The sequence below is a fragment of the Aedes aegypti genome, chromosome 2 (assembly GCF_002204515.2).
Source record: "Aedes aegypti strain LVP_AGWG chromosome 2, AaegL5.0 Primary Assembly, whole genome shotgun sequence".
In the NCBI taxonomy this organism is placed as follows: domain Eukaryota; kingdom Metazoa; phylum Arthropoda; class Insecta; order Diptera; family Culicidae; genus Aedes; species Aedes aegypti.
In genome coordinates this window covers 126,209,705-126,233,974 of record NC_035108.1, presented here as the reverse complement: position 1 = coordinate 126,233,974, position 24,270 = coordinate 126,209,705, and the positions used below count along the sequence as shown (strand labels likewise).

The 24,270-nt window shown below is 38.3% G+C and overlaps 1 protein-coding gene across 3 annotated transcripts in view; it reads left to right on the top strand.

Annotated features, from left to right (window-relative positions):
• LOC5578606 (kinesin-like protein KIN-7O) overlaps positions 1 to 24,270 on the top strand; it is a 50,607-nt gene that overhangs the window by 3,129 nt on the left and 23,208 nt on the right. For all 3 annotated transcript variants that reach the window (XM_021842250.1, XM_021842249.1, XM_021842248.1), the window contains 2 exons: positions 7,867 to 9,334; positions 21,959 to 22,114. In XM_021842250.1, coding sequence (XP_021697942.1) covers positions 7,867 to 9,334; positions 21,959 to 22,114 — 1,624 coding nt within the window. The remainder of the gene's footprint in view (positions 1 to 7,866; positions 9,335 to 21,958; positions 22,115 to 24,270) is intronic.

The following is a 24,270-nucleotide window of genomic DNA, read 5'->3' as shown; positions in this document are numbered from 1 at the left end:
TTCAAGACTTTCTCCAAGAATTCTTCCAGGACGCAAGGACAATCTCCTCATGGATTACTTAAGATATGTATGCAGTGATTTCTCCAGAATTTCCTCCGACGAATCCTCTATAAATACATACATAGATATCCCTAAGTAAGTCCTCTGGAGATTCGAAGATTTCTTTCAGGATTCCGTCACGGATCGCACCAGGGATTCTACCAGGAATTCCTTAAGGGATTCCTAAACATTTTCCTCCAGGAATTATCCAAGAATTACCGATAGGAAAATCCAAGGATTTGTCCAGATAATCCTTCAGAGATTCCTCAGGAATTTCCTTCGAAGATTCCTCCAAAAGCTCCTCTTGAAATTCCTCAAGAGATTCTCCAATGAACTCCTGGTGGAATTTCATCAGACATTATTCTAAGATTACATTTAATTACATTTCATACACATTAAGAAATCTACAAAACATTCATCCAGTAAAAATTCTACATAAATTGCTTTTGGAAAAACTCCAGAAATTTCTCCATGGATTCCTCAAAGGATTCTTCTTTTTCTTGGCATTACGTCCTCACTTGGACAGAGCCTGCTTTTCAGCTTAGTGTTCAATGAGCATTTCCATAGTTATTAACCGAGAGCTTTCTTTGCCGAAATTGCCATTTCGTATCCGTATATCGTGTGGCCGGTACGATGATACTCATTGCCCAGGGAAGTCAAGGAAATTTCCACTACGAAAAGATCCTGGACCGATCGGGAATCGAACCCAGACACCTTCAGCATGGCTTTGCTTGCCACGGACTTTAATCATTCGGCTAAAGAAGGCCCCTCCAAGGATTGTTGCAGGGATATCCTCAGAAAAAGTTTTTTTTTTCAGGGATTGCTTTATCGATTCTACCAGGAAATGTCTACAGTGATTCTTCCTGGGACACCTCGAAAAATCTCTAGGGATTCCCTAATGAGTCTTTCAGTAATTAGCTTACTTAGTCTTTCAGAGATGTCTACAGTAGTTTCTCCAGAGACTTCTCCAGGGATTTCTCTAGGAAAATCTCTAAAGGCTTCTCCAAGGATTGCTCCATAAAAATCTCTACATGGTGGAGAATCGATTCTATATTTTAATGAAATACGCTTTTAGTCTACGCGTTCTTTATTTTAAAAAGTCGTTGAAAAAATGAAGACGGCATAGCCGAAAAGCATATTTGATGCTCCAGGGATTTCCTCGGGGATCCCTCTATGGGATCCTGCAAAAACAATTTCAAGGATTCTCACAGGAATTTCACCGGGGATTCTTTCAGGGATTAGTCTACTGGAAAAAGTAAACTCCTTCAGGAACTTATCCAGCGAATTCTCAAAAAACTGCTTCAAGAAAGGTGTACCTGGAAGAATCTCTAGAATAAATCGCGGCAGAATCCCGGGAGGAAATCTCATTCTTTTTTTTATGAAATTCCTGGAGAAATTAGTGGATGAATTATCTGGAGAAATTTCAAGCGGAAACCATGGAGGATTACCGGGTTTTCCTGTAGGTATCCCTGGAAGAACTCCTGAAAATAACTCTTGATGAATCCCTCTATAAATTCGTGAAGTTATTTCTTGTAGATTCACTAAAAGATTTTTTTTAAGGTGTGCTCAGCTGGAGCTGCATGACAGCTTCTTTGTCTGTGCTGGACCCCGTAGTGCAAATTTTTACCTCTACTTTTGCCAATATTTAGACGGAATAGGCTATGTTGCCCGCTTTAACACTATTTTGTTTGAATATTGTGCAGAAGTAGTTTTATTAAATTGTTTTTGCTTCAGTTTCCCTCCCGTTGTCGTGTTTGTATAGTCAGCCTTTAGTCCTGAGCAATGGATCATTAAAATAACCAAAACGGCCGTTATGGAAAACATAGCCACCGTAGCCTTGTGTGTTTGACAGAACAGCAATGCTGTCACATATTAAATCTCATATACAGTAGCGCCTTTGTTTTGATTCGGTGAGCATGACAAAAACGACCTTCAATGATCCATTCGGATTCTTGAAGGTCGTTTGGAGAAGCGACATGAAAATATATGTTGTAAATGAATGCACTTCTTGGAAATAACACAATAACATACAGAGCTATAGGCCTTTTCATGTGACAGGTCCGTCTATGCATTTGTTTACATCGGTGGAGGACCGGTGCATACACGAGGCTGTCATTTTCATAGAAGAACTGTCAAAGCGCTTCCCGATCAGCTGTTTTGGAACGTCATGTGAATAGGCCCATGTTGTAGTCTATGTTGACAAATTGCTGCCCAAATGTCATCTCCAAGCATCTTTTGACAATGATATACAGAGAATGTTAATTATATAGATTGCGGTCGAATTTAAAAATGATAGCGATTTGATGGAATATCCGTTTTCCCGAATGAACGTTATAGAAGTGAAAAACATGAAATGTGCTTCCATCTATACGCGAACAAGAACTATCTGAAGTGTCTTGTCATTTTTCAGGTCTTGTATGTCATGTATTCTCTTGTATTTTAGTCGTTTATGCTACTAGTCTGAAACAATGTCAATGATGTGTTCCAATCTATTCCAATCTATTGTTCTGATCTATCCCAAAATATGAGTCAAGTTAAAAAGTCTTATCTTCCAAAGGTCGCGCTGGAATTCTAATCATTACAATTTCTAGAAGAGATGACTATCTATGTTGACAACTTGTATTACCGATTCCAAGTTATAGATAATTATGAGAAGAAGTATCAAATCGAAATGTACTGTAAATGTGTTCGGTATGGTCAGCGATGTGTTTTATGTTCGTTGCTATTGTTCTGAGGTCTTCTCAAAATGAGAATTCAATTGAATAATGTCTCAAGTTAGTTTCCAGATTGGAAAGGCTGTATTATCGGGCGGGTGAATATGTAGGGATCGAAAAGTTAAGTTGTTGTTTCAGTTTAAACAAAAATAGTATGCAGTATAATTTTTGTACTTAGCTTGAGATGCGGTCCATCGCTGGTCCGTTGAGTCCGAGGGACGTTCCCGTGGCCGGTGTACCGAGAAATAGAGAATTAGAAAATATATGTGATATCATCAAAGCGGTATATACATAGACTATAACAAAGTGTCACATTTCAACTAATACCATAATACCTTAACTACAAATCCAAAAGCTACTTCTATGTTATTTCCACTACTACGCTCACGATAATTATGTTATGATCGTTAGAACAAAAACGATAGAGGTTACTACTACATAACAGAAATACTACCCAAAGAACGCTAATGTCGCCAGTGTTGGTGTGATAAACGCAAAGTAGTGCAAACATGTTTAGAGAATTAAATAAGTTATTACAGCATTTTGTTCAACAATATTAGGGTCGGTGTTCCCTTAGTGGACGGTCCCCTATAGTCGCACTAGTGGCTTTTTACGGCCGTTTCGCTGGTAATCGTAGCAAAATAATTTTTGACATGAAGATCAGTAGCTGTTTATCTAAGTACCATTGACACACAGCTCGATTTTGTTCAAATAAAGGTCAAAATAAATAGTTTTGCTTAAAATTTTAGCTCCCTTGCACCTATAGTTAACCTATTGTTCCTATAGTAGCACTACTAAGAGAAACTATTTTGTTATTAAACAAAATAGTTGATAAATTACGAACTTTTTTACATCAATCGAACGCTTTTGATCCACACTTCAAAGGAAAAATATAAAAGTTTTGTAAAAAAACGGTTTTGATTTGTGTTTTGCCTATTCCGTGAGGCTAGTGCTACTATAGGAACAGAAATTAGGAATAGTGCTACTATAGGCACATGTGTTCCTATAGTGGCACAAGCGATAATAAATACAAAAACATGAGTTTTCGTATGTGTCATAATTTTTCCACAAAGCCAAGATAAAAAGCTTTCAGATGATGTAAAAATAATTCCGCAGGCTTTATTTTTCGATTTTATACGAATATTTGTTCTTAGCTATGCGGCTATTGGTACATCGACCCTATATCATATTATAAAAGATAGTAAAAAATTAAAAATTTCAGTAACAACAGCGTCATAAGTTTTCTAATTATTATACATATATCAATAACACTTCTAAACTATATCTAATACCGCTACAACCTATCTTACTAGATAACGCAATACCATAGAATGTCGTAATTCACATTTTAGAATATTTCTCAAAATTCGTATTATTATTATTAATGAAAATTTGAATTGGAATTTTGATGCATTACCATCATATACAAATAGCAGTATGGGCAAATTTCAAAATTTTTCTTAAATTTCGACAAATATCGGACCAAATACGCGGATTTAGGCGATGCGCTGAATTACGGTACCTTACGGTATTACTAAGGTAACAATTACTACATTGTTAGTAAACCTAACATAGAAGTCTATTTTCAATGACCTGTGAGATGCAGATACCACTCTTGCGCCTCGTGGTCTACTGAAGATGATGTATATTGAACTAATAATACTATTAGAAATAGTGCTACTGATGAAGGTGATCGTTGGTTTCCCAGTCTTATTAGTGATTTGAGTGTTAGTAGAGACTGGTAGTAGGCCCTGCCGGTCCCTCCAGCATTACGCGTAGTTATCTGGTGTTAGATCATGCGACAGTAACTAAACTCATGCTGAAGGTGTGATAAATCAAGTGTAAAATATATTAAAGCATTGAAACACATGTCATTATATAACTTAAAACTATTAGACTAGCTTACATTTTATAAGTTATGATCACGATTAATTTTCGCGATCAATATATTAGCATTAGAGTAATTTCACAATATCAACAATATGTATTCACTTGATAAATCACCGTCAATCCCATCACCCAGGGGCAGGGAGATTCACTAGAAGATTTTTTGGAGGAATATCAGGACAAATCGCCTGAAGAATCTTCGGAAGAAACCGTGGAGAACTCTTTGAAGTAATCTCTGCAATAATTCCTAGAGAAGTTTCCTGAGAAATCCTTATATAAATTCCTGGAGAAATTCAAGTAAAGATTTTACTGGAAAAATCTATGGAGGAACCACTGGAGGCATTCCGGCAGATATATCCCTGAAAAAAAAAAAACAACGATTTCAGAAATAATCCTTGAATCCCTGGAGTAGGTCGGCAAAATTTGTGAACATATTACTAAAGGTATTTCTGGAGTGTTCATATTTGAAAAAATGTTTGTAAGTTTTCCAGTCAAGCAGTATTCTGAATTCTCATACTAAGAACAACGTCTGGTGAAATGTTCAGCTCATTTGATAAAGATTGCGGTACTAAGGCACTAAATTACAAAAATGCCCAAAGATCGAACACAGCATCGCAACCTGATGAAAGTTTAATCGTACATGACACATGTACCGACGAATGAATGATTTGAACCTATTTTAACAAGTTAGTATTGCTTTTGCCTTCTCTAACCACTCGGCTGGGGCCTTCCTTAGCCGAGTGGTTAGAGTCCGTGGCTACAAAGCACAGCCATGCTGAAGGTGTCTGGGTTCGATTCCCGATCGGTCCAGAATCTTTTCGTAATGGAAATTTCCTTGACTTCCCTGGGCATAACTAGAATCGTACCTGCCACACGAATGCGAAATTGCAACTTTGGCAAAGAAAGCTCTCGGTTAATAGCTGTGTAAGTGCTCATAAGAACACTAAGCTGAGAAGCAGGCTCTGTCCCAGTGAGGACGTTATTGCCAAGAAGAAGAAGTATTGCTTTTTCTTTCAAAGTGATAATCATTTTGATCGCATTTCTCTAACCATTTAGAACAATTTGAAAACCATCATCATCATCGACTGAGAAAAGGCAGTGATAACGTGTTCATTTTTTGTATTATTTTATATTCATAATTACCTATATTTTATAATTTATTTTCGTAAGATAAATGGTTACTTTGAACGGAATTGACTTTTAGATATGCATAGTCATCATGTCTGAAAATTCGAAGAAATCACTACCCGAAAATAGAGATTTTCAAGAACCTCGAGACACAAACCTCAACCAAACTATGTTGCTCCAATCATAAAGTCGTGTTCGACAAAAGTTCGTTGAATTGGATAAACTACTGTGCAGAGGTATTTCTTATAAGTCTTGGTATTCCTTTCGGTAGTTATGATTTTTTAAAGCTTGAAAACAGCCCAAAAAGACATAATTGATTAGAAGCGCATCTAAATTTACTCCAAATTGACTGAAATTTTGACCAGAAGTTCATTTCGACATGTAAAATCAAAACATTGGTTTACTGGGGAGTTTCCAGGCATTTTTGAAAATATAAATAGGTCTATTCTGGAGCCCTATCAGAACCAATCTAAAAAATCTAGTAACGAACAAAAAATCTTCCTGGAGAAATCTTTGGCAAAACCGCTACTGGAATCCCTGTAGAGATTATGGTAGAGATTATCTTGGAAGTATATCTGGTTCTGGTAAAATTCCTGGAGGAATTTTCGAAAAAAAAATCTCTGGAAGAGTCTCCGGAGATACTTCCATAGGAATTCTTGAAGGAATCTCTGGAGGTTTTGATGGAGTCCCATTTGAACTGGTCCCAAAATTTTGATTGTTTTTTTTTCTAATTTGAACATAACGGAAATGGTTACGCTGGTAGATCACCTTTTCGTGGTGCGTTATGGGGTAGGATCTACCAATTTAAACCCTAGTCTCATCTTGTTTGTCGGGCTAGGGTAGTATGCTTTGGTAATTCAAGGATTCGCGGTACAAAGTCCTTGTTACTGGCAACAGATGGTTAAAGACTCGGAGTTGGTCAGTCCCGAGACTACACTTGAAGCCAGGATAACAATCATGAGTATTAACTCAACAAGGACTGTAAGTACTGGTAATTCAAGGACTCACGTGAATTAGAATTACTAAATAAATTTTCGAGCTTGATTCGGTTTTGCTGCTACTACAAAGCCCCTTTTTTCTAGTATTTTTCTGGGACTAACCTAAAAGCGAAACAAGGATGGGACTAGAGTTCCGTTGCATGGTCAAATATCAGTAGTACCGATTTGGTTCTTCAGTAATTAAATCGATTATGTTTGCTAAGGGGCGCGCCTTCGCTGAGATGTAATTCTCTATGAAGGGTGTAAATAGCGGGACCTTTTCATCACATTCGATTTTTATCAATCTGTGTGGAACCAAAACAAGAACTGTACAGAAATCGATGCTTTATTACCTATCAATGGAAATGGAGTAATGCGACATGCACTATACACTAAGGATACGGGTAATGCCACAATAGATCTAAATAATGGTCGCAGTGGCGCATCCAAACAGAGAAAAAAAAAACGCCCAGCTTTCCAGCAAGACCAAATTGAGGAGCATAGGTTCGAATCTCACCGGTCGAAGTTATTTTTTGGATTGGAAATGTTCTCGACTTACTAGAGCATAGAGTATCTTCATACCTGCCACACGATATACACATTCAAAATGGTCAATCAGCAAAGGAAGCTCCCTGTAAATAACTGTAGAAGTTCTCATATGAACGCTAAGTTGAGGCTATCCCGGTTGGGACCTAATGCCAGAAACAAGAAGAAAAATGTTAGGTTTGTGTTCGGCTATACTCACAAAAAAAAAATGTCCGGAGTGTCGCTGAAAGCTTTTTTTAACACGAAAATGTTCGTTTTCAAAAGTTAGGAAAATCTAGAAAATTTCAGATTTTCAATTTTTTCTCTATAAAGTTACAGCTTCTTTATCGTGCCGATTGGTCAAACATGTCCCCAATGCACAAGGAAGGTTAGTCCTGTTCAGGACCTAATAAATATGCACATCACAGGAGAAAAAAAAACTTTCATAAAATGTTTATACTCTCAAGGAGCGCTGAAAAACTATTGGAAAAAGAGCCTAAAAAAATCGGGTCATCATTGGACAAAAGTTGGGAACCTCTGCATCATCACCATTTACGTTTCACTAATCTTCAAACATATTTCACTCATCATTGCAGATCACATCTTCGATGAAACCGTCCCAACGCGGGAACTGTTTGAAAGAGTGTGTCGTCCAATCATATCGTCCACCTTGAATGGAATCAACGGTACTATCTTTGCCTACGGTCAGACCTCTTCCGGTAAAACCTACACGATGATGGGCGAGGACGGGGAACCGGGAGTGGTACCCCTGGCGGCAGGGGAGATATTCAAAGAGATTGAAAACATTAAGGGCCGGCAATTTTTGATCAGAGTTGGATTTATCGAGATCTACAACGAGAAAATCTTCGATCTGCTCGATAAGAGCAACACTACGCTTAAGATATTTGAAAATCAGAACGGGGATGTGTCGTTGAACTACAAGGAGTTCATCACCAACTGTCCGGAACAGATTATGCAGTATTTGGAGGAAGGGAATAAGCTGAGGCGGATTGGGGACACCAACATGAACGAGCGCTCTAGTCGATCGCACACCATCTTCCGGATAACGATAGAATCGCGTTTAATCGACCGGAAGGAAGGGGATGTGAATGACGCGGTGCAAACCAGTACGTTGAACCTGGTGGATCTGGCAGGAAGCGAACGGGCGAACCAAACCGGGGCCAGTGGATCTCGTCTGATAGAAGGCGCCCACATCAACAAGAGTTTGCTCTCGCTGAGTTGTGTTATTCAAAAGCTCAGTGAAAATGCCGACAATCTCAAGTACATCAACTACAGGGACTCCAAACTGACGCGAATACTGCAAGCATCCCTGGGAGGAAACGCCGTGACCACCATGATCTGTAACATCACCCCAGCTGCGTTCGAAGAAAGCTACTACACGCTGAGCTTCGCCATGCGCGCCAAAACGATCAAGAACAAGCCCAAAGTCAACGAGGTCCTCTCGGAGACGGTCATGATGAAGCGCCTGGAACGAGAAATCGAACGCCTCCAGGAGCAACTAAAATCCGAGCAGAGCAACATCAAAACCCTTCAGCTCCAAAACGAAATCATGATGCGAGCCAACCAGATTGTCAATTCCCAAACTCACATCAAATTCGACAAATCCCGCCGCCGAACCTGGTGCCCTTCCAGCATTCCAAAGCCACTGGCTTACTCTGAACCTTCTGCCGATACACGCCTTATGCCTCCGCCGCCGTCATTCCTGTCCAGACCTAGCTCCTACTCCGGCGATCAGTCGATTTCCTCCATCGAAACCACCGAGCGGTCGCCTACGCTTCGACCGGAACTGGCCAACGATACCAATACGGAGTGGCTGGCACGCAAGGTACGCTCGACGACGCCCCGCAATGGGCGCTTCCTGTCGGTGGGTGCCCTCAGCAACAGCGACGAGTTCATTCCCGGCGAGTTAGCAAACTTCGACGACCAATCGCCCGAGAGTTTGGCGCGGGAAATTCACACTCCCACCACGCTCAAGGCGAAGCGGCGCTCTCGGCGGTCATCCACTGGCGATACTCCGGTCAACTTCATCGACTACGAGAGAAGGTAAGTGATTGCAATGAGAATTATTCCCTATTTCCTTCTTGAATCTGAAAGATGTCTCCAGAACGATTCTCCAGAATTTTAAACGATTCTTAAACGTCTGAACGAGATTCTCCAGAATCTAAATGAAATTCTCTAGAATCTGAATGAGATTCTTTAAAATCTGATCGAGATTCTTCAGAATCTGAACGAGAATCTTCAGAATCTGAACGAGATTCTCCGGAATCTGAATGAGATTCTCCAGAATCTGAAGAAGATTCTCCAGAATCTAAACGAGATTTTCTGCACGAGATTCTCAAGAAATTGAACGAGACTTTCCAAAATCTGAACAAGATTCTCCAAAATCTGAACAAGATTCTCCAGCATCTGAACAAAACTCTCTAGAATCTGATGGAGATTCTACAGAATCTGAACGAGATTTTCCAGAATCTGAACGAGATTTTCCAGAATCTGTACGAGATTCTCCAGAATCTGAAGGAGATTCTCCAGAGTCTGAAGGAGATTCTCCAGAATCTGAAGGAGATTCTCCAGAATCTGAAGGAGATTCTCCAGAATCTGAAGGAGATTCTCCAGAATCTGAAGGAGATTCTCCAGAATCTGAAGGAGATTCTCCAGAATCTGAAGGAGATTCTCCAGAATCTGAAGGAGATTCTCCAGAATCTGAAGGAGATTCTCCAGAATCTGAAGGAGATTCTCCAGAATCTGAAGGAGATTCTCCAGAATCTGAAGGAGATTCTCCAGAATCTGAAGGAGATTCTCCAGAATCTGAAGGAGATTCTCCAGAATCTGAACGAGATACTCCAAAATCCGAACGAGATACTCCAAAATCCGAACGAGATTCTCCAGAATCTGAACGAGATTCTCCAGAAACTGAACAAGATTCTCCAGAATCTGAACAAGATTCTCCAGAATCTGAACAAGATTCTCCAGAACGTGAACGAGATTCTCCACAATCTGACCTTAATACTCAACAATTTGAACAAGACTCTGCAGAATCTGAACGAGATTCTCCATAAACTGAACGAGATTCCTTAGAATCTGAACAAGATTTTCCAGAATCTGAACGAAATTCTCCAGAATCTGAACGAGATTCTACAGAATTTGAATAAGTTTCTCCAGAATCTGAACGATAACCTCCAGAATCTGAACGAGAACCTCCAGAATCTGAACGAGAACCTCCAGAATCTGAACGAGAACCTCCAGAATCTGAACGAGATTCTCCAGAATATGAACGAGATTCTCCAGAATCTGAACGAGATTTTCCAGAACGTGAACGAGATTCTCCACAGTCTGACCTTAATTCTCAACAAATTGAACAAGACTCTGCAAAATCTGACCGAGGTTCGCCAGAATCTGAACGAAATTCTCCAGAATTTGAACGAGATTCTTCAGAATCTTAACGAGATTCTCCAGAATCTGAACGAGATTCTCCCAAATCTGAACGAGATTTTCCAGAACGTGAACGAGATTCTCCACAGTCTGACCTTAATTCTCAACAAATTGAACAAGACTCTGCAGAATCTGAACGAGATTCTCCAGAATCTGAACGAAATTCTCCCGAATCTAAAAGAAATTCTGCAGAATCTAAACGAGATTCTACAGAATCTGAACGAGATTCTCCAGAATCTGAACGAGATTTTCCTGAATCTTAACGAGATTCTCCCGAATCTGAACGAGATTCTCCAAAATCTGAACGAGATTCTCCAGAATCTAAACGAGTTTCTCCAGAATCTGAACGCGATTCTCCAGAACTTGAACGAGAATCTCCAGAATCTGAACGAGATTCTCCCGAATTTGAACGAGATTTTCCTGAATCTGAACGTGATTCTTTTGAATCTGATCGAGATTCTCCAGAATCCGAACAAGATTCTCCAGAATCTGAACGAGATTCTTCAGAAACTAAACGAGATTCTCCAGAATTTGCTCGTGATTTTTCAGAATCCAAACGAGATTCTCCAGAATTTGAATGAGATTCTCCGTAATCTTAGCGAAATTCTGAACGAGAACCTCCAGAATCTGATGGAGATTCTTGAGAATCTGATGGAGATTCTCCAGAATCTTAACGAGATTCTAATGAATCTGAATGATTTTCTCCAGAATCTGTACGAGATTCTCCAGAATCTGAACAAGATTCATGAGAATCTGAACTAGATTCTTTAGAATCTGAACAAATACTTTATTGTCTTTTTCTCCTTTGCCATTATATCCGAAATGGCAAATGAGAGGAAGACAATACTTTTCAACCCATTCACAGCAAAAGTAATGAATACCTACCACATTGTGCGTTCACATTCATTCTCATCTGTTTGACCCAACGCTAAGATAATCTCTTCGGAGGGATCCAATTTTTTGCTCCTCTTCTTTGAATTTCTTTCACACCTACCAAACCAAAGTATCTCGATTGATGTCGATTAAAAAATATTCATCATACAAACAGTCCAGTTGTGATGAAGAGTTGAAAGAATGTGCCAAAAACAATCACATGCCACAAGATAAGTCCCGATAAGAAGCGCATGTCATGAGCATATCTTTTTTTATCAATATTCAACGTACTAGATATTATGTTCTGAACTGATTCATACGGGTTATATAACATGGAGATTAGTTTCAAACACAATGGATGTCTTTAAATTCTCGCTATGAAATTGTGTGAAAAAAAAAACCTTTCTTTGTATCTTTCTTTTTATGGCATATCATAATGCAAACTAGCACAACAAACTATATCTGTTATTTACCATTGTTCAGATCAAACTTTGATATCCATAATTCCATGAATGATGCCCTTTTCCACACAGTTTAAACATGCTGAATCTAAAATGTATGATTTACGATTATCGTTTATTTGGGTTTACAAATTATCATGTCAGTAGCCGGAAACATCTGTTGCAGACTGGGATGCAAGTTATCGGGAGTTGGTTCGTTCTATTTTCGACTCCATAGTGGATAGAGTTTTTGTCTATTATTGTGGGAAATGCTCCGAAAGCTATTATTTATAGAAACAACAGTCAGGCTTGATTCGACGTCGTCACTGCGTGACAGTTTGTTTACATTTGGTATTCGGTTTCGATCCGATGATGCAGCACTAGCGGGGGAAGGTCAATCTGGCAATATGTTATTGTTTTGGTATCGTTTTAAAACGTTGCTTTGGAGGTTTTCTTTTTGGTGGATTGGAAAGAGATCTCTAACGTAATTTGCGTTTTTTATTTTCTAAATATTCCAAACCCAGCCGAATACGTGGATTCTATGCAAACTTTTGTCGAAATATTTTTGAATCTAGGTTTGAACTGGCGAAATTTGTCTTGAAACTAAAGATTGTTTGAATTCCTTGTGAAGTATCACATGAAATTTAGGGAAGAATCTCTAGAAGAACGTTTTGAGGAATTAGAGAAGGACTTGCATAATCTTTTCAGCAATCAATCTCTTAAAAATATATAAAACAAATCTGGAAGAGTCTCTGGTGTTATTCAAAGCTAAATCTCTTGATCAATCCTTGGTGGAATTTTTAAAAGTACACCAGGTCAAAATTCTAGAGATAATTCTGCTAGAATTTTCAAAAGAAATCCTAAAACACATTTTTTGAGGATTTTTTCGAGAAATTCTTAGTAGAATGTTTGGAAGAATAGCTGGTATTCGTCTTAGAATCTAGTAGATGTTTTAGGTATGCCTGGAAAAAGCAATGGACGAATACAAAGATTGTAATGAAACTCTCTGTAGATAGTTTTGAAAATTGTACATGGTCAGGGAAATGAACAGATATACTCCCAGAAAAATGTTCCTGAAGGTTTCCGAATACAATTAATTAATGTTACCTAGCTAGACAAAACTCGTTGGAAAATCAGGAAGTGTCTTAAAAGTAATTTCTACAGAATTATGACTTTTGCTATAATACTACTTACTTGATACTTGATGGGCTACAATCCGCTACGTTGGATCTACGCCGAATGGATAATTCTTCTCCACAACTCATGATTCATGCGACGCCGTCAGATGCCATTTTCTTGTTTACCACCGTGTATTGTTCGCAGCACTTAACGCTCAAAAACTCCAAACGCTTTCCGATCGACCTCTATTAATGTCCAGGATTCATGGCCGTATAGAGCAACCGGAAGGATTAGTGTCCTATATAGCGCGAATTTTGTTTTCGTCTGCAGGCTACGGGACTTAAGCTGGTTACGGAGCCCGTGAATAGCCCTATTCGCAGCTGCAAGACGCCTTTTCACTTCGCGGGTAACATCATTATCGGGCTTATGGACAAAAGGTTGAAAGACAAAAGGTCGAAATGACAAAAGGTCGAAGCACAAAAATGGAGGGACAAAAGGTCGAAAATGATTTGATTGGTGGGAAATTTTTCCTTCTTTGAAAATATATTTTCGACCTTTTGTCCTTCCATTTTTGTTTTCGACCTTTTGTCCTTTTGACCGTTTTTTTTTTCTTTCGACCTTTTGTCCCTTCGACCTTTTGTCATAGATTCGTCCCATCCTCGCTGTCTCCCTTTTAAAAGGCACAGATGCCTCTTCTACACTCAGAAACACGGGTAGCCACAGAATGACTAAATTTTAGTAATTCATGACTATTTTCTATCTGCCTCTCTTTCATTCTGCAGGGAATTTTATTCCTATTTGTCAATTCACCTGGGTTGAAGCATCGCTAAGCTTCAACCCCGTCGAAATGACAGTTAGTGTGAAAGTTCACAGCAGAATGAAAGAGGGGCAGATAGAAAATAATCATTAATGCATAAACTTTAGTAATTCTGTGACTATTTTTATTTCTGAGTGTACGGATCGACGATCAATTCCGATTATATCGATATCGTCCGCAAAACCAAGAAGCATATGCAACCGGGTGACGATGGTACTGCTTCTTTGCACGCCCGCTCTCCTAATAGCTCCTTCGAGAGCAATGTTGAACAAAAGGTTCGAAAGCGCATCTCCTTGCTTCAATCCATCTAAGGTTACGAAGGAGGTTGAAGTCTCATCCGCAACCCGCACACTTGATTTCGATCCATCCAACGTTACACAAATAAGTCTAATCAGTTTCGCCGGAAAACCGTGTTCTACAGTTTTCTGTCATAACTCATTTCTCTTGACTGAATCGTACGCCGCCTTGAAATCAATGAACAGATGGTGAGTCTGCAAGTTGTATTCCCGGAACCTATCAAGGATTTGTCGCAAGGTAAACATTTGATCCGTCGTTGATCGGCCCTCACGAATACCAGCTTGGTATTTGCTGACGAAGGACTCCTCCAGCGGTCTCAATCTGTTGAACAGAACACGCGACATTATTTTGTACGCCGAATTGAGGAGCGTTATTCCTCGGTAATTGGCGCACTCCAATCTGTGTCCCTTCTTATGCAGAGGGCAGATGAGGCCCTCCAGCCAGCTAGCAGGCAATTCTTTTTCCTCCCATATTCTTAGCAGAGTACAGTGCAGTAGCTCCATAGCTTGTCCATCGTTGCTGATGATTAATCTGTTCTCAGACGCACTCGTGTTCTCTCCATTCAACAATTGTTCCAAATGTTCTTTCAACCTGGTAGCCACCAAGATTTTGTCTGTCAACAAGTTACCTTCACGGTCATTGCACATGACGGGAGACGGTGCAGTTTTTTTTTTCCGTACGCCATTGCCAGTTTCGTAAAATCTCTGCATTTCGTTTTGTTCCATGCTGTTTTGCGACTCAGTAATAATGTCTCCTTCATACTGCCTTTTCTTTCTGCGTTGAATTCGTTTCTCGGCTGCTCTAGCTTCCTTGTACCGCTCTCTATTCTGCCGGGTACCATACACTAACATCCGGCTTCTGGCAACATTCTTCTCATTCGTCACATTCTGGCACTCCTCATCAAACCAACCGTTTCTGGGTCGTCTCTGAGCAGTACCTATCACCTCTCGCGCTGCTGTGCTCATCGCACCGTGGATAGACTCACACAGATTGTTGAGGTTGTTGCCTACGTTGTATCCCCTTATCCGCTCATCAAGCTTCTGGAGGTAATACTTTTGCTGTAATACCATGAGGAATTTGACTTAGGAGACGGGGTTGGTGGTCTAATGGCTACCGCTTCTGCTTCATAATCGGAAGGTCATGGGTTCAATTCCAGGCCCGTCCCTTTCCTCGTACTTTGTAGTTGTGCATTTCGCTTGCTTCTATCTTAATATATCACAGTTGATCTATCACAGTTCACAGCATTTGCTAGAATCAGAGAGGGACAGAAATAAATCGTTTCCCTACGCTTCCATTCTTCCATCATCATTCCATCAACACGCCTTTCCTTACGTCCGATGCATAGGCAGTCTGGTGACCAAACCAACAAGCCTCTCTGCCATAAAAATTACCCCTACGCCTCACCATTCCCGCATGAACTGGCGTAGACGCAGTGGTATATACGGTCTACCGTGGGAGCCAGTTGAATGCATCATCAACTCCTTCGCCTTCCCCTCATTGGTCTGCATTCTGACGTGGCAGGCACCATTTTGTTGCCTAAAAATAGAAGATCACCAGCACTTATACACTGAGGGTGCCTGTTAGTCCCGAACAGTCATCTGGTTGGTTCCTTGTGTAAGTGCAGCTGATCTCGCGATACTGGAGTAGCAACCACGGGCGGCCAATCAAGCTCAAGCTCAATACCATGAGGAATTTGACTTAGACTCCATAAAAAAATGTTGAGCGAATTTCTGTAAATTTGTCGATAAAAAAAAACAAAATAAATCTGGTTAAAAATTCAGGGGAAAATTCCGGAAGAAAAATGCTAAAGTCTGTGGACAAATTATGAAACCCTGCAAGACTGAAAGCATAATTTCCTTGGGAATATCTGGAAAATTAGTGAAGCATTTGAATTTCTGAGGAAATCTGCAAAACATTTCTCCAGTGAATTGATTACATTTCTTGCAGTTATTCGTCTATTTCGATCAAATCAGCTTCAGTGATCTCACTTTAGGTAGTTACATCAATTATCTAACTTATATAATTTGCGGAATACATAAGGTATGAATGTTTGGTGGAGTCATTCATGATGATAAAATGCAGATCCTCTCTAATTCTTCTTCTTCTAGAATCAGGTCTAAAGTGAGACACAGCCTGCTCTTTAGCTTAGTGTTCTAATTAGCACTTCCAAAGCTATTAACTGAAGGCTTTCGTTACCAAAAGACTCTATACCCTTCGGAAGTCGAGAATTTTTTTCCAATCCGAGGAGATCCCCGACCTTTGATATTCGAACCCCTCACCCAAAGCATATAGTTTTGCTGAATTCACCGCTACGGCTATACATTTAATGGCTCTATGCAGTATTCGCAAAACCAACAGATATCAACAAATTTTGACAATAGAGTTTCCGAATTTCCCGGGAAACGGGAAATAAAATTATCCCGGGATCCCGGGAAATTCTTAAAAACGTGAAAATAAAGCAAATTTGTTGGTTGCTTCTCTTCTTAGTGAGTATTTTATTCATTTTTCTCTAAATAAAATGTTAGCTTCGTTTTAAACCCTTGTCTTTAATACAAAAGAGTATATATTGTGTATTTCTTTCACCACTGGACTGCGAAGTGCGGCCTCATAAGTGCGAAAGTGTGAATAAAAGTGCGGGATTGCATCGAATCACGTTGGTGTCTTCAGAGCACTTATTCTCTGATTTACAAAGAATAAATCCCCCAAAGACACCTACCCGATTTGATGCCATTGCGCACTTTTATTGACGTTTCCGCACTTGTAAAAACTTCTGCGATAGTCCAGTGGTGAAAGAAATGCGCAATAGCATTAAGCAAAAGCCTACGTGGAGTTTATTGTTGTCTGTGGTTTATTCTTGATAAATCGTATTAAGTTTAGAATATAATCCATTATATATATATATATATTCAAAATTGTGACTGTCACATCCATGGGACCCTTTATAAGCCCACTCAATTCATAGAAAAGATCACTTGAAAAAATCCTTTATTTTATAAAGCATCAAAAACGATATCCATTTAATCAACAACTATTTCATTACGGAAAACAAAAAATCAGCATCGAAATTTAACTAGTGATGTAGTGAGGTCATTGGTTAGAATTGTGTGAAAAGTAAATTGTGCGATTGTTTTTGTTTGAAAACAGATACTTAATTCTCTATTTTATAGAACTATTCAGAAAATATGGAAATCCAGATGAATACGGGAATCCCGGGAAATCTCAATTCCCGGGAATGGAAACTCTGTTTGACAAAATATCGGATATTGGAAGTCATCCAAATCAAGATCTACCGGCTCTACTATAGTCTATAACCATGTAATTATTGTATTACACTTTCATTCTTATCCATAGTCCTTCATTATGCCTACTGATATTGAAAATTTTGAAGTGCCGGAATACACTGAATCACAAAACTCCGTTGTTTGTACTTTGGCAGTATCCAATCATTACGTAACGCTAAAATTGGATTTTTTTGGATCCTCCACACCCCCTCCATGAAACACTGTTTGTTATACTGTCAACTCTGCCATCAACATGATATTGAATTTTTTTTCACCTTTTTATTATTTTGACAATATACATTAAAAATTATAATTTTAACGTGAAAATAGCAAATTTCAATCACAATCACAATACTCAGAGTTAATAATTATTTGCCAGTGAATTTTCTTCAATCTAAAAAAAATAGACTGCGCCCCTTTCAAAACGCTATTTCAGCTCATCAGTTTGGATCTATTCGGGTCTCTGAAGTCGTTATTTATGTTTTTATTGACTTACCAAAACATGACTGATATTTTTTTTAATATCTCTATATTTGATCAGTAAAGGATACACATTTCTAAGGCGGGGAGCAGGTTTTTTTTAGAGATTTGGTCTCTATTCTTATGCAAGTCTAAAAAGTCTCTATTTTTGATGAAAAGTCTCTGAAGTCGTTATTTTAACCAAAATGGTCTCTAATGTATCTTTTGTCTTTATCCTTTTTGCAGTGAATTCTGATGCAAAATTCCTTCTCGAGAAAAGCTTCAAGAATTATCCTGGTGGTTTCTCCAGAGACTTCATCTAAAGTTCTTTATGGAAGTAATACAGGTTTCTCTCCAGAAATTCTCCAAGAGATTCCTCTACCAATTACTTCTGTAATTTTTCAAAGGATGCCTAAAGGATTTTTTTCAGAATTTGCTTTAGGAAATTACTTGAGCGCTTCAGCATTACTACCTACAGTAATTTTCTCAGTTCCCTCACAAAATCCTGCGGGAAACTATACAGAAATTCAATTGATTTGTTTTTCTTTTTTCAATTATCTTTCAGAAACCCTTATTCATCAAGGATGACTTATTAAGTTATACAAGTTTTATAAGATCTTACCTAAAGATTTGCTTTAGGAATATGTCACGAAATTTCATCAACAATTTCTCAGATTTCTGAAAATTTCATTCACATTTCCCTTGAGAGATGCCTAGCAGAATGCTTGGAATGATCATTGAAGACATTCTTGAGAAATCTCTTAGAATTACTGGCGGAATTCCCAAAGACATTTTAGGAGCAATCCCTGAAGTATTTCCTTAGAGAAATATTTAAAATCTTACAGAAATTCTGAAGAGCAATTTGTAGGAGATCCTGATGGAATCTCTGAGGTAATTGTTGTTTTTTTTTTTTTGTGAAAATCCAGTATGTATTTTGAGATATCCAAAACAAAATTCTTGGAGGAATTCCTTAGGGAAATTATTAAAAAGGATTTCATAGGAAATAATCACTAAATGAACCCCTGAAGGAAAACAAAATGCAAATATCTCAAATAAAGATATTTATCCATCTATCTAACCTGAAGAAATCTTGAGTTATATTCATAAAATCATTGAAAAGGCATAAGGTACCGCGGGGTAAGTGGGTAAATGGGGTAAGTGAAAATAATTTGCATAATTTACTAAATATGTGAATTAACGTTTTAAACTCATGTGTAAACCTTCGAGGCCATTCAGAACATTACGATAGGCGAGAGATTCCTGAGATTTTTCAACCATTATTGCATAATAGAACGAAAGATTGTTAACCTGTTAAATATAACTTCGTAACAAGTTGGCGGCGTGCAATCTTATTTTAATATTTTCAGCGGAAAAAAGTTGCGGAAAATAATTTTCTGTACCACTTCTAAGTTGTCCCCTCTGACAGTTTTAAACTGCAATAAAAAAAGTTTCAGAATTAATTCGACATAGAACTAAAAACAACTAAATTAAAACACCGTCTATTTTCCAATCACGTGGGGCAAGTGAAAAGTTTCTTATTAGAGATTGAATTTGTGTTTTCTCCTTAGGATACAAGGTTCGCAATTATCATAGCACGACAGAATGTGCTGATAATTCAAGAAACACTATACTCAAAGTGTTAAAAGCTATTATCATAGAACTTCTCTAAAAAGGGTTGCCAAATATTACGATATTAATATGTTTACTTTGGACAGCCGATTAAAAGGAAGTCGTTGATTGAAAACTTCCAATATAAGAGAACGCACGTAAATCTCGTGGAATGTCTATGTAAAGCTAGTTCAAAATATAAAAAAAATGGTATATAGGCGTATCCACATAAAAAAATTCTAAATACTTCATTGAAGTATTCCGTTTGATTTCTCCCGAAGAGCTATCCGACGTCATATCCGATTTTCTTGACAAATAAAGAGCGATGTAAATTCTACAGAGCAGAAATGCAATTGCTGTCCCATGATGTAAGAACTAACATTGGAAATGTTGCAGTTATAATGTTGTCGAATCATTTCAACAAACATAACTAAACAGAAGAAAATTCGAGTAACAAGAATAAAATTTTCTTTGCTTACATGTTACTTATGTTATTGTTCATTGGGAAGCCTTAACAAATGTTAAAGATAATAGAAATCATGAAAATAACTGTTAGTTTTTGAATTTATTGTTCAAAACGATAAACTTTTCACTTGCCCCACTTTTAGGGTAAGTGAAAAGTAAGGAGACGTTTTTCAAAAACTTTTTCTGGGCTTTTTTCTTAAATTTTTCATAAAAATAAATTTCAGCATACTGCTTATATTTGGTGGGAGTCAAGCTAAAAAATATACATGACCTCATTTGTTTTAATTTAAAGTCTCTAGGATTTGAAGAATCTCAACTATGCAAAATCCATTACCCACTTGCCCCACGGTACCTTACAGTAATACAAGCAGTACACGGGGAATTTCCACAAAAAAAACTAGAAATATTCTCAGAGAAATGTCTGGGCTGATTCCACGAGGAGTCAAACTCTTTTCGCCTGGTTAGTAAGGTTTCGTTTTTTTTATTATTATTATTACTGTTTGGTATCTTTGTGACTCTTTTCAGACAATAGACTTTACAATTTTCCTATTTTGAATGCCTAATGAACAGAACCTTTGTAAAAAAATAAAGACAACAGGACTGGTAGCGAGTCACTTTTAAGTGACTTGCTCACTTTTTTGAAGGCAGTCACTTCAATGTTTTTTTTTAAGACATTTAAACTAAAGTCTCTTTTTTCGCCAAAAAGTCACTTTTTCAACTAATTTGCGCTAAAATTTTGGGTGAAAATCATGAATCGACCTTTTCTAATTTAGGCTAAGTTTCAAGTGTAAATAGCTATTAAATCAACAATACTTTTAGTTAAGAAATGAACCAGCTTTCGGCTGAAAGCCTCTTAAATAAAAACAAAAAATACTTTAAAATATATCATTAATTTGTTTTACCATATTAAATTAGAATATTTCTTGAACCTGGGATTATTTTGTAAAACTTGAAAAAAAAACAGGGAAATCCATTTCGGTAAACGAATAGACACCATGTTTTAGTATCAGTATAATTAAAATGATCGAATTTATTAAATTTAATAACATTTGAAGGATATTTGCAATTTTCCAGAAAAATTACGAGTTAGAGAGCTAAACTTACATGGAAAACTGAAACAAATAGCATTAAATAGTATCGAGATAGAGATGTATCGTCATATAGAGGGTTCAATGTATGCTAGTTTGAAGGGACTGACCATTCTTCATCAAGTAAGGGAGAGTTGACTGCAGTACAAATTTACTTAAGTCATATATTTAGCTGCGTGAGTTTCGCACGTTGCTAGCTAAGGAAGGAATTCCAGCACTGCTAAGTGCTTCATTCAGCAGGTTTTGTTTATTTTTGCATTTCTCTGCATTTCATTCACCTTTATACCTACACTTGCCATGGATGTCGTCGTCGCCAACTCTGTGGTAGAACCGATATACATGCAGTAAGTCGCGAACCCAGCTGAGATCCAAGACGCCTATACAGAGACACAGCTGAGAGCTAATAGCAATGCAGTAGAATGCAGTAGTGTTGAGTTGCGCATTTTACCTTACTTCGCTGTACGAAATTCTACATCCAAGTTTAGAGCACGGAGACAATTTAGTCGCTCTCGGTCGTTCGATCATCTCAGTAGGCTGTTTTCGCGTTTCTCGGTATTTCATCAAGGGACGATCTTCGCCGTCGTTTCTCCGTACCGGGTTGCTTTGTAACTTGTAAGTTCAACGTAAGAGCCGAATTGCATCGTCTCTCTCTCTCTCTTATACCTATTCTCGCTACATTCTCATGTTACATCAAAATTACAAAATCTATTTTTGAGCTCGATAGCCATAGGCAATAAATTATCAAAGTGCCGTATAATGTTCTATATTTTTATTGTCGTGTCCATTCACAGATGCAGAGAGTTGGAAGAGGAACTGCTGGAGCTGCAGGAGTTTACCAATCTGGAGAAGAATTTGGACTTGGCTGACATCAAGCGGAAACTGCAAACCGGAGCGGACACTCGAGCCGAGCAGCGCTACAAAGAGGAACGGGACAGCTTGGAGGAAAGGTGAGTTGAACCAGTTACCCGCCCTGTGCCAATCTACTTACCTGTTCGTTGTAATTGCTAATGACTGCCGCAAAGTTAGAAGCTACCTTCTCTTGGAATTGTGTGGGTGGGAGAAAAGTATTTTACCGGTTCACGGGCAATCACGTTGGGTCGCACAGAGGTACCGCTCGTAGGACAAAAATCGAAAAATAATTTGCCTCATTTTTATGACTTCCATCCATACTCTTTGGGTCTTTCTTAACCTACTGGTAACGTCCGCGGCTACAAAGCAAAACCATGCTGATGGTGTCTTGGTTCTATTCCTGGTCGGTCAAGCATTGTTTCGTAATGGAAATTTACTTAAATTGGCGATAGAGTATCTTCGTATCTGCCACATGATATACGAATGCGAGAATAGTAACTTTTGCAAAGAAAATTCTCAGTTAATAACTGTGAAAGTGCTCATTTGGCCGTACTAAAATAAGGGACGCATTACACAAACGAACTAATAAAAAATCATAATCATTTATTAACATTTATAACGTTCCCTCTGTATTTTTAGTAAGGAACGTCACTCTTTAAGCCCAACCTTCATGAAGATGTTTTATAGAAATTGTTATGGGACCTCAAGTCAATCCCGTAAATGCTTGTTTTTTATTGAGGTGCATTGCGTTTAACCGACAGTTTATCAATTGCTGTCCATAAAACTTGGTGTGTAACCCTCCTATGTTGACAAATGTGTATGGATAATCGAAAAAGTTTTAAATGTGTGTAGCTTAGCAATTAAAAAGAAAAACATGTTCTGACATTTTTGATTCATGACCTATTTTTAAATCAAATGGAACTACAGTGGGTGGTTGAGAAAAGCGTGCTTCACGACAAAGAAGAAGAAGAACATGGCAACAAATAAAAGGCCAGATAAGGCGAAATTCGCTGTGTGTGGGGCATACCTACGATGACCGAACGGTGGCACTCTTGCCGAGCAAGTGCAAGTTTAAATGTTATCGATGAAATATGATGGAAGTCGTCGCATTGCGGAACTCAAATGGAAAGGAGTGAATGCGAACTTTATTCCCACACAAAATTAGGTGAGAGGCGCTCTTCACCTCGAAAGCCTACACTTCACAGCAGTAGAGGAATCCACGTCGAATAAGTGTTGGCTCGATCATTAAAGCAGTGTTAATTGATTGCGATGAAACGGTAGCTGATTGATACGATCACCCAGGACAGGAGTGGAGCATACGTAACCGAAAGTCTCGCTTCTTCGCGTGGGTCACAGTTTTGTAACATTACTTTTAGTAAGTAGCTTTATAGTTGTAGGTGTTGAATGATTTTACGATCGTTCCCATTTAGAACACAGGGTTTATTAAATGGTTTCAAATTTTGAATTCTTATTCCACAACACAGTAGCGGCGTATCTGTATGATTGTAACGAAACGAAACGTGAGACGATATCGTATCTTAAACGCGAGTATGGGCGTCTTATTGCAGGTAGCATTGAGAATAATCGCTTAATTTTGTTGATCATTGTTTATGCTTCCCGAAGCATAACGAAACATTCATATGCCATGAATATTGACCAAGTTTTGGGTTTCGTATACTGTGTATGGTGTACTTTATGAAGACGCTGAATTGACGGATTCTGTTGGATGATTCAGCTAAGTAGACTGGTTATCTTCTTTTATTCAGCGAAAAGTGTCATTTATACAGCCAATTCAGATTACCGACCCCAGTAAAGTTTTACTGGGTTTTGGAACTACAGTTTTTTTCGGTAATTTTTACGATTACCGAAAAAACCCAGTAAACCAAAACATGTTTTGATTGATGGAAATTACTGACTTAGTCAGTAAAATTAAAGAGCGTTTTTTACTGGCTTCCCATGCTTCACGCTTTGCTCCTCCGGTTTGTTTTTTTTAATCCGAAAACAATACAAATAAAAATCAAATCGACATGGACATGTGCCTTATTAAGCATTTATCGTGAGAATAAACATGTACGGTATGCTCGAATCTCAGTGGAAGTAATCGAAAAATGTGTGACAAAATAATTATTATTTGGTTGGTTTGTATACAAGAGGCAAACTCATTGATACAGATTAATTTAACTCTTGTATGGAAACCAACCGAATTCACCAACGTCAGCAGTTAAAATCGTGCTGAGCCTTTTTGGTTTGCTAA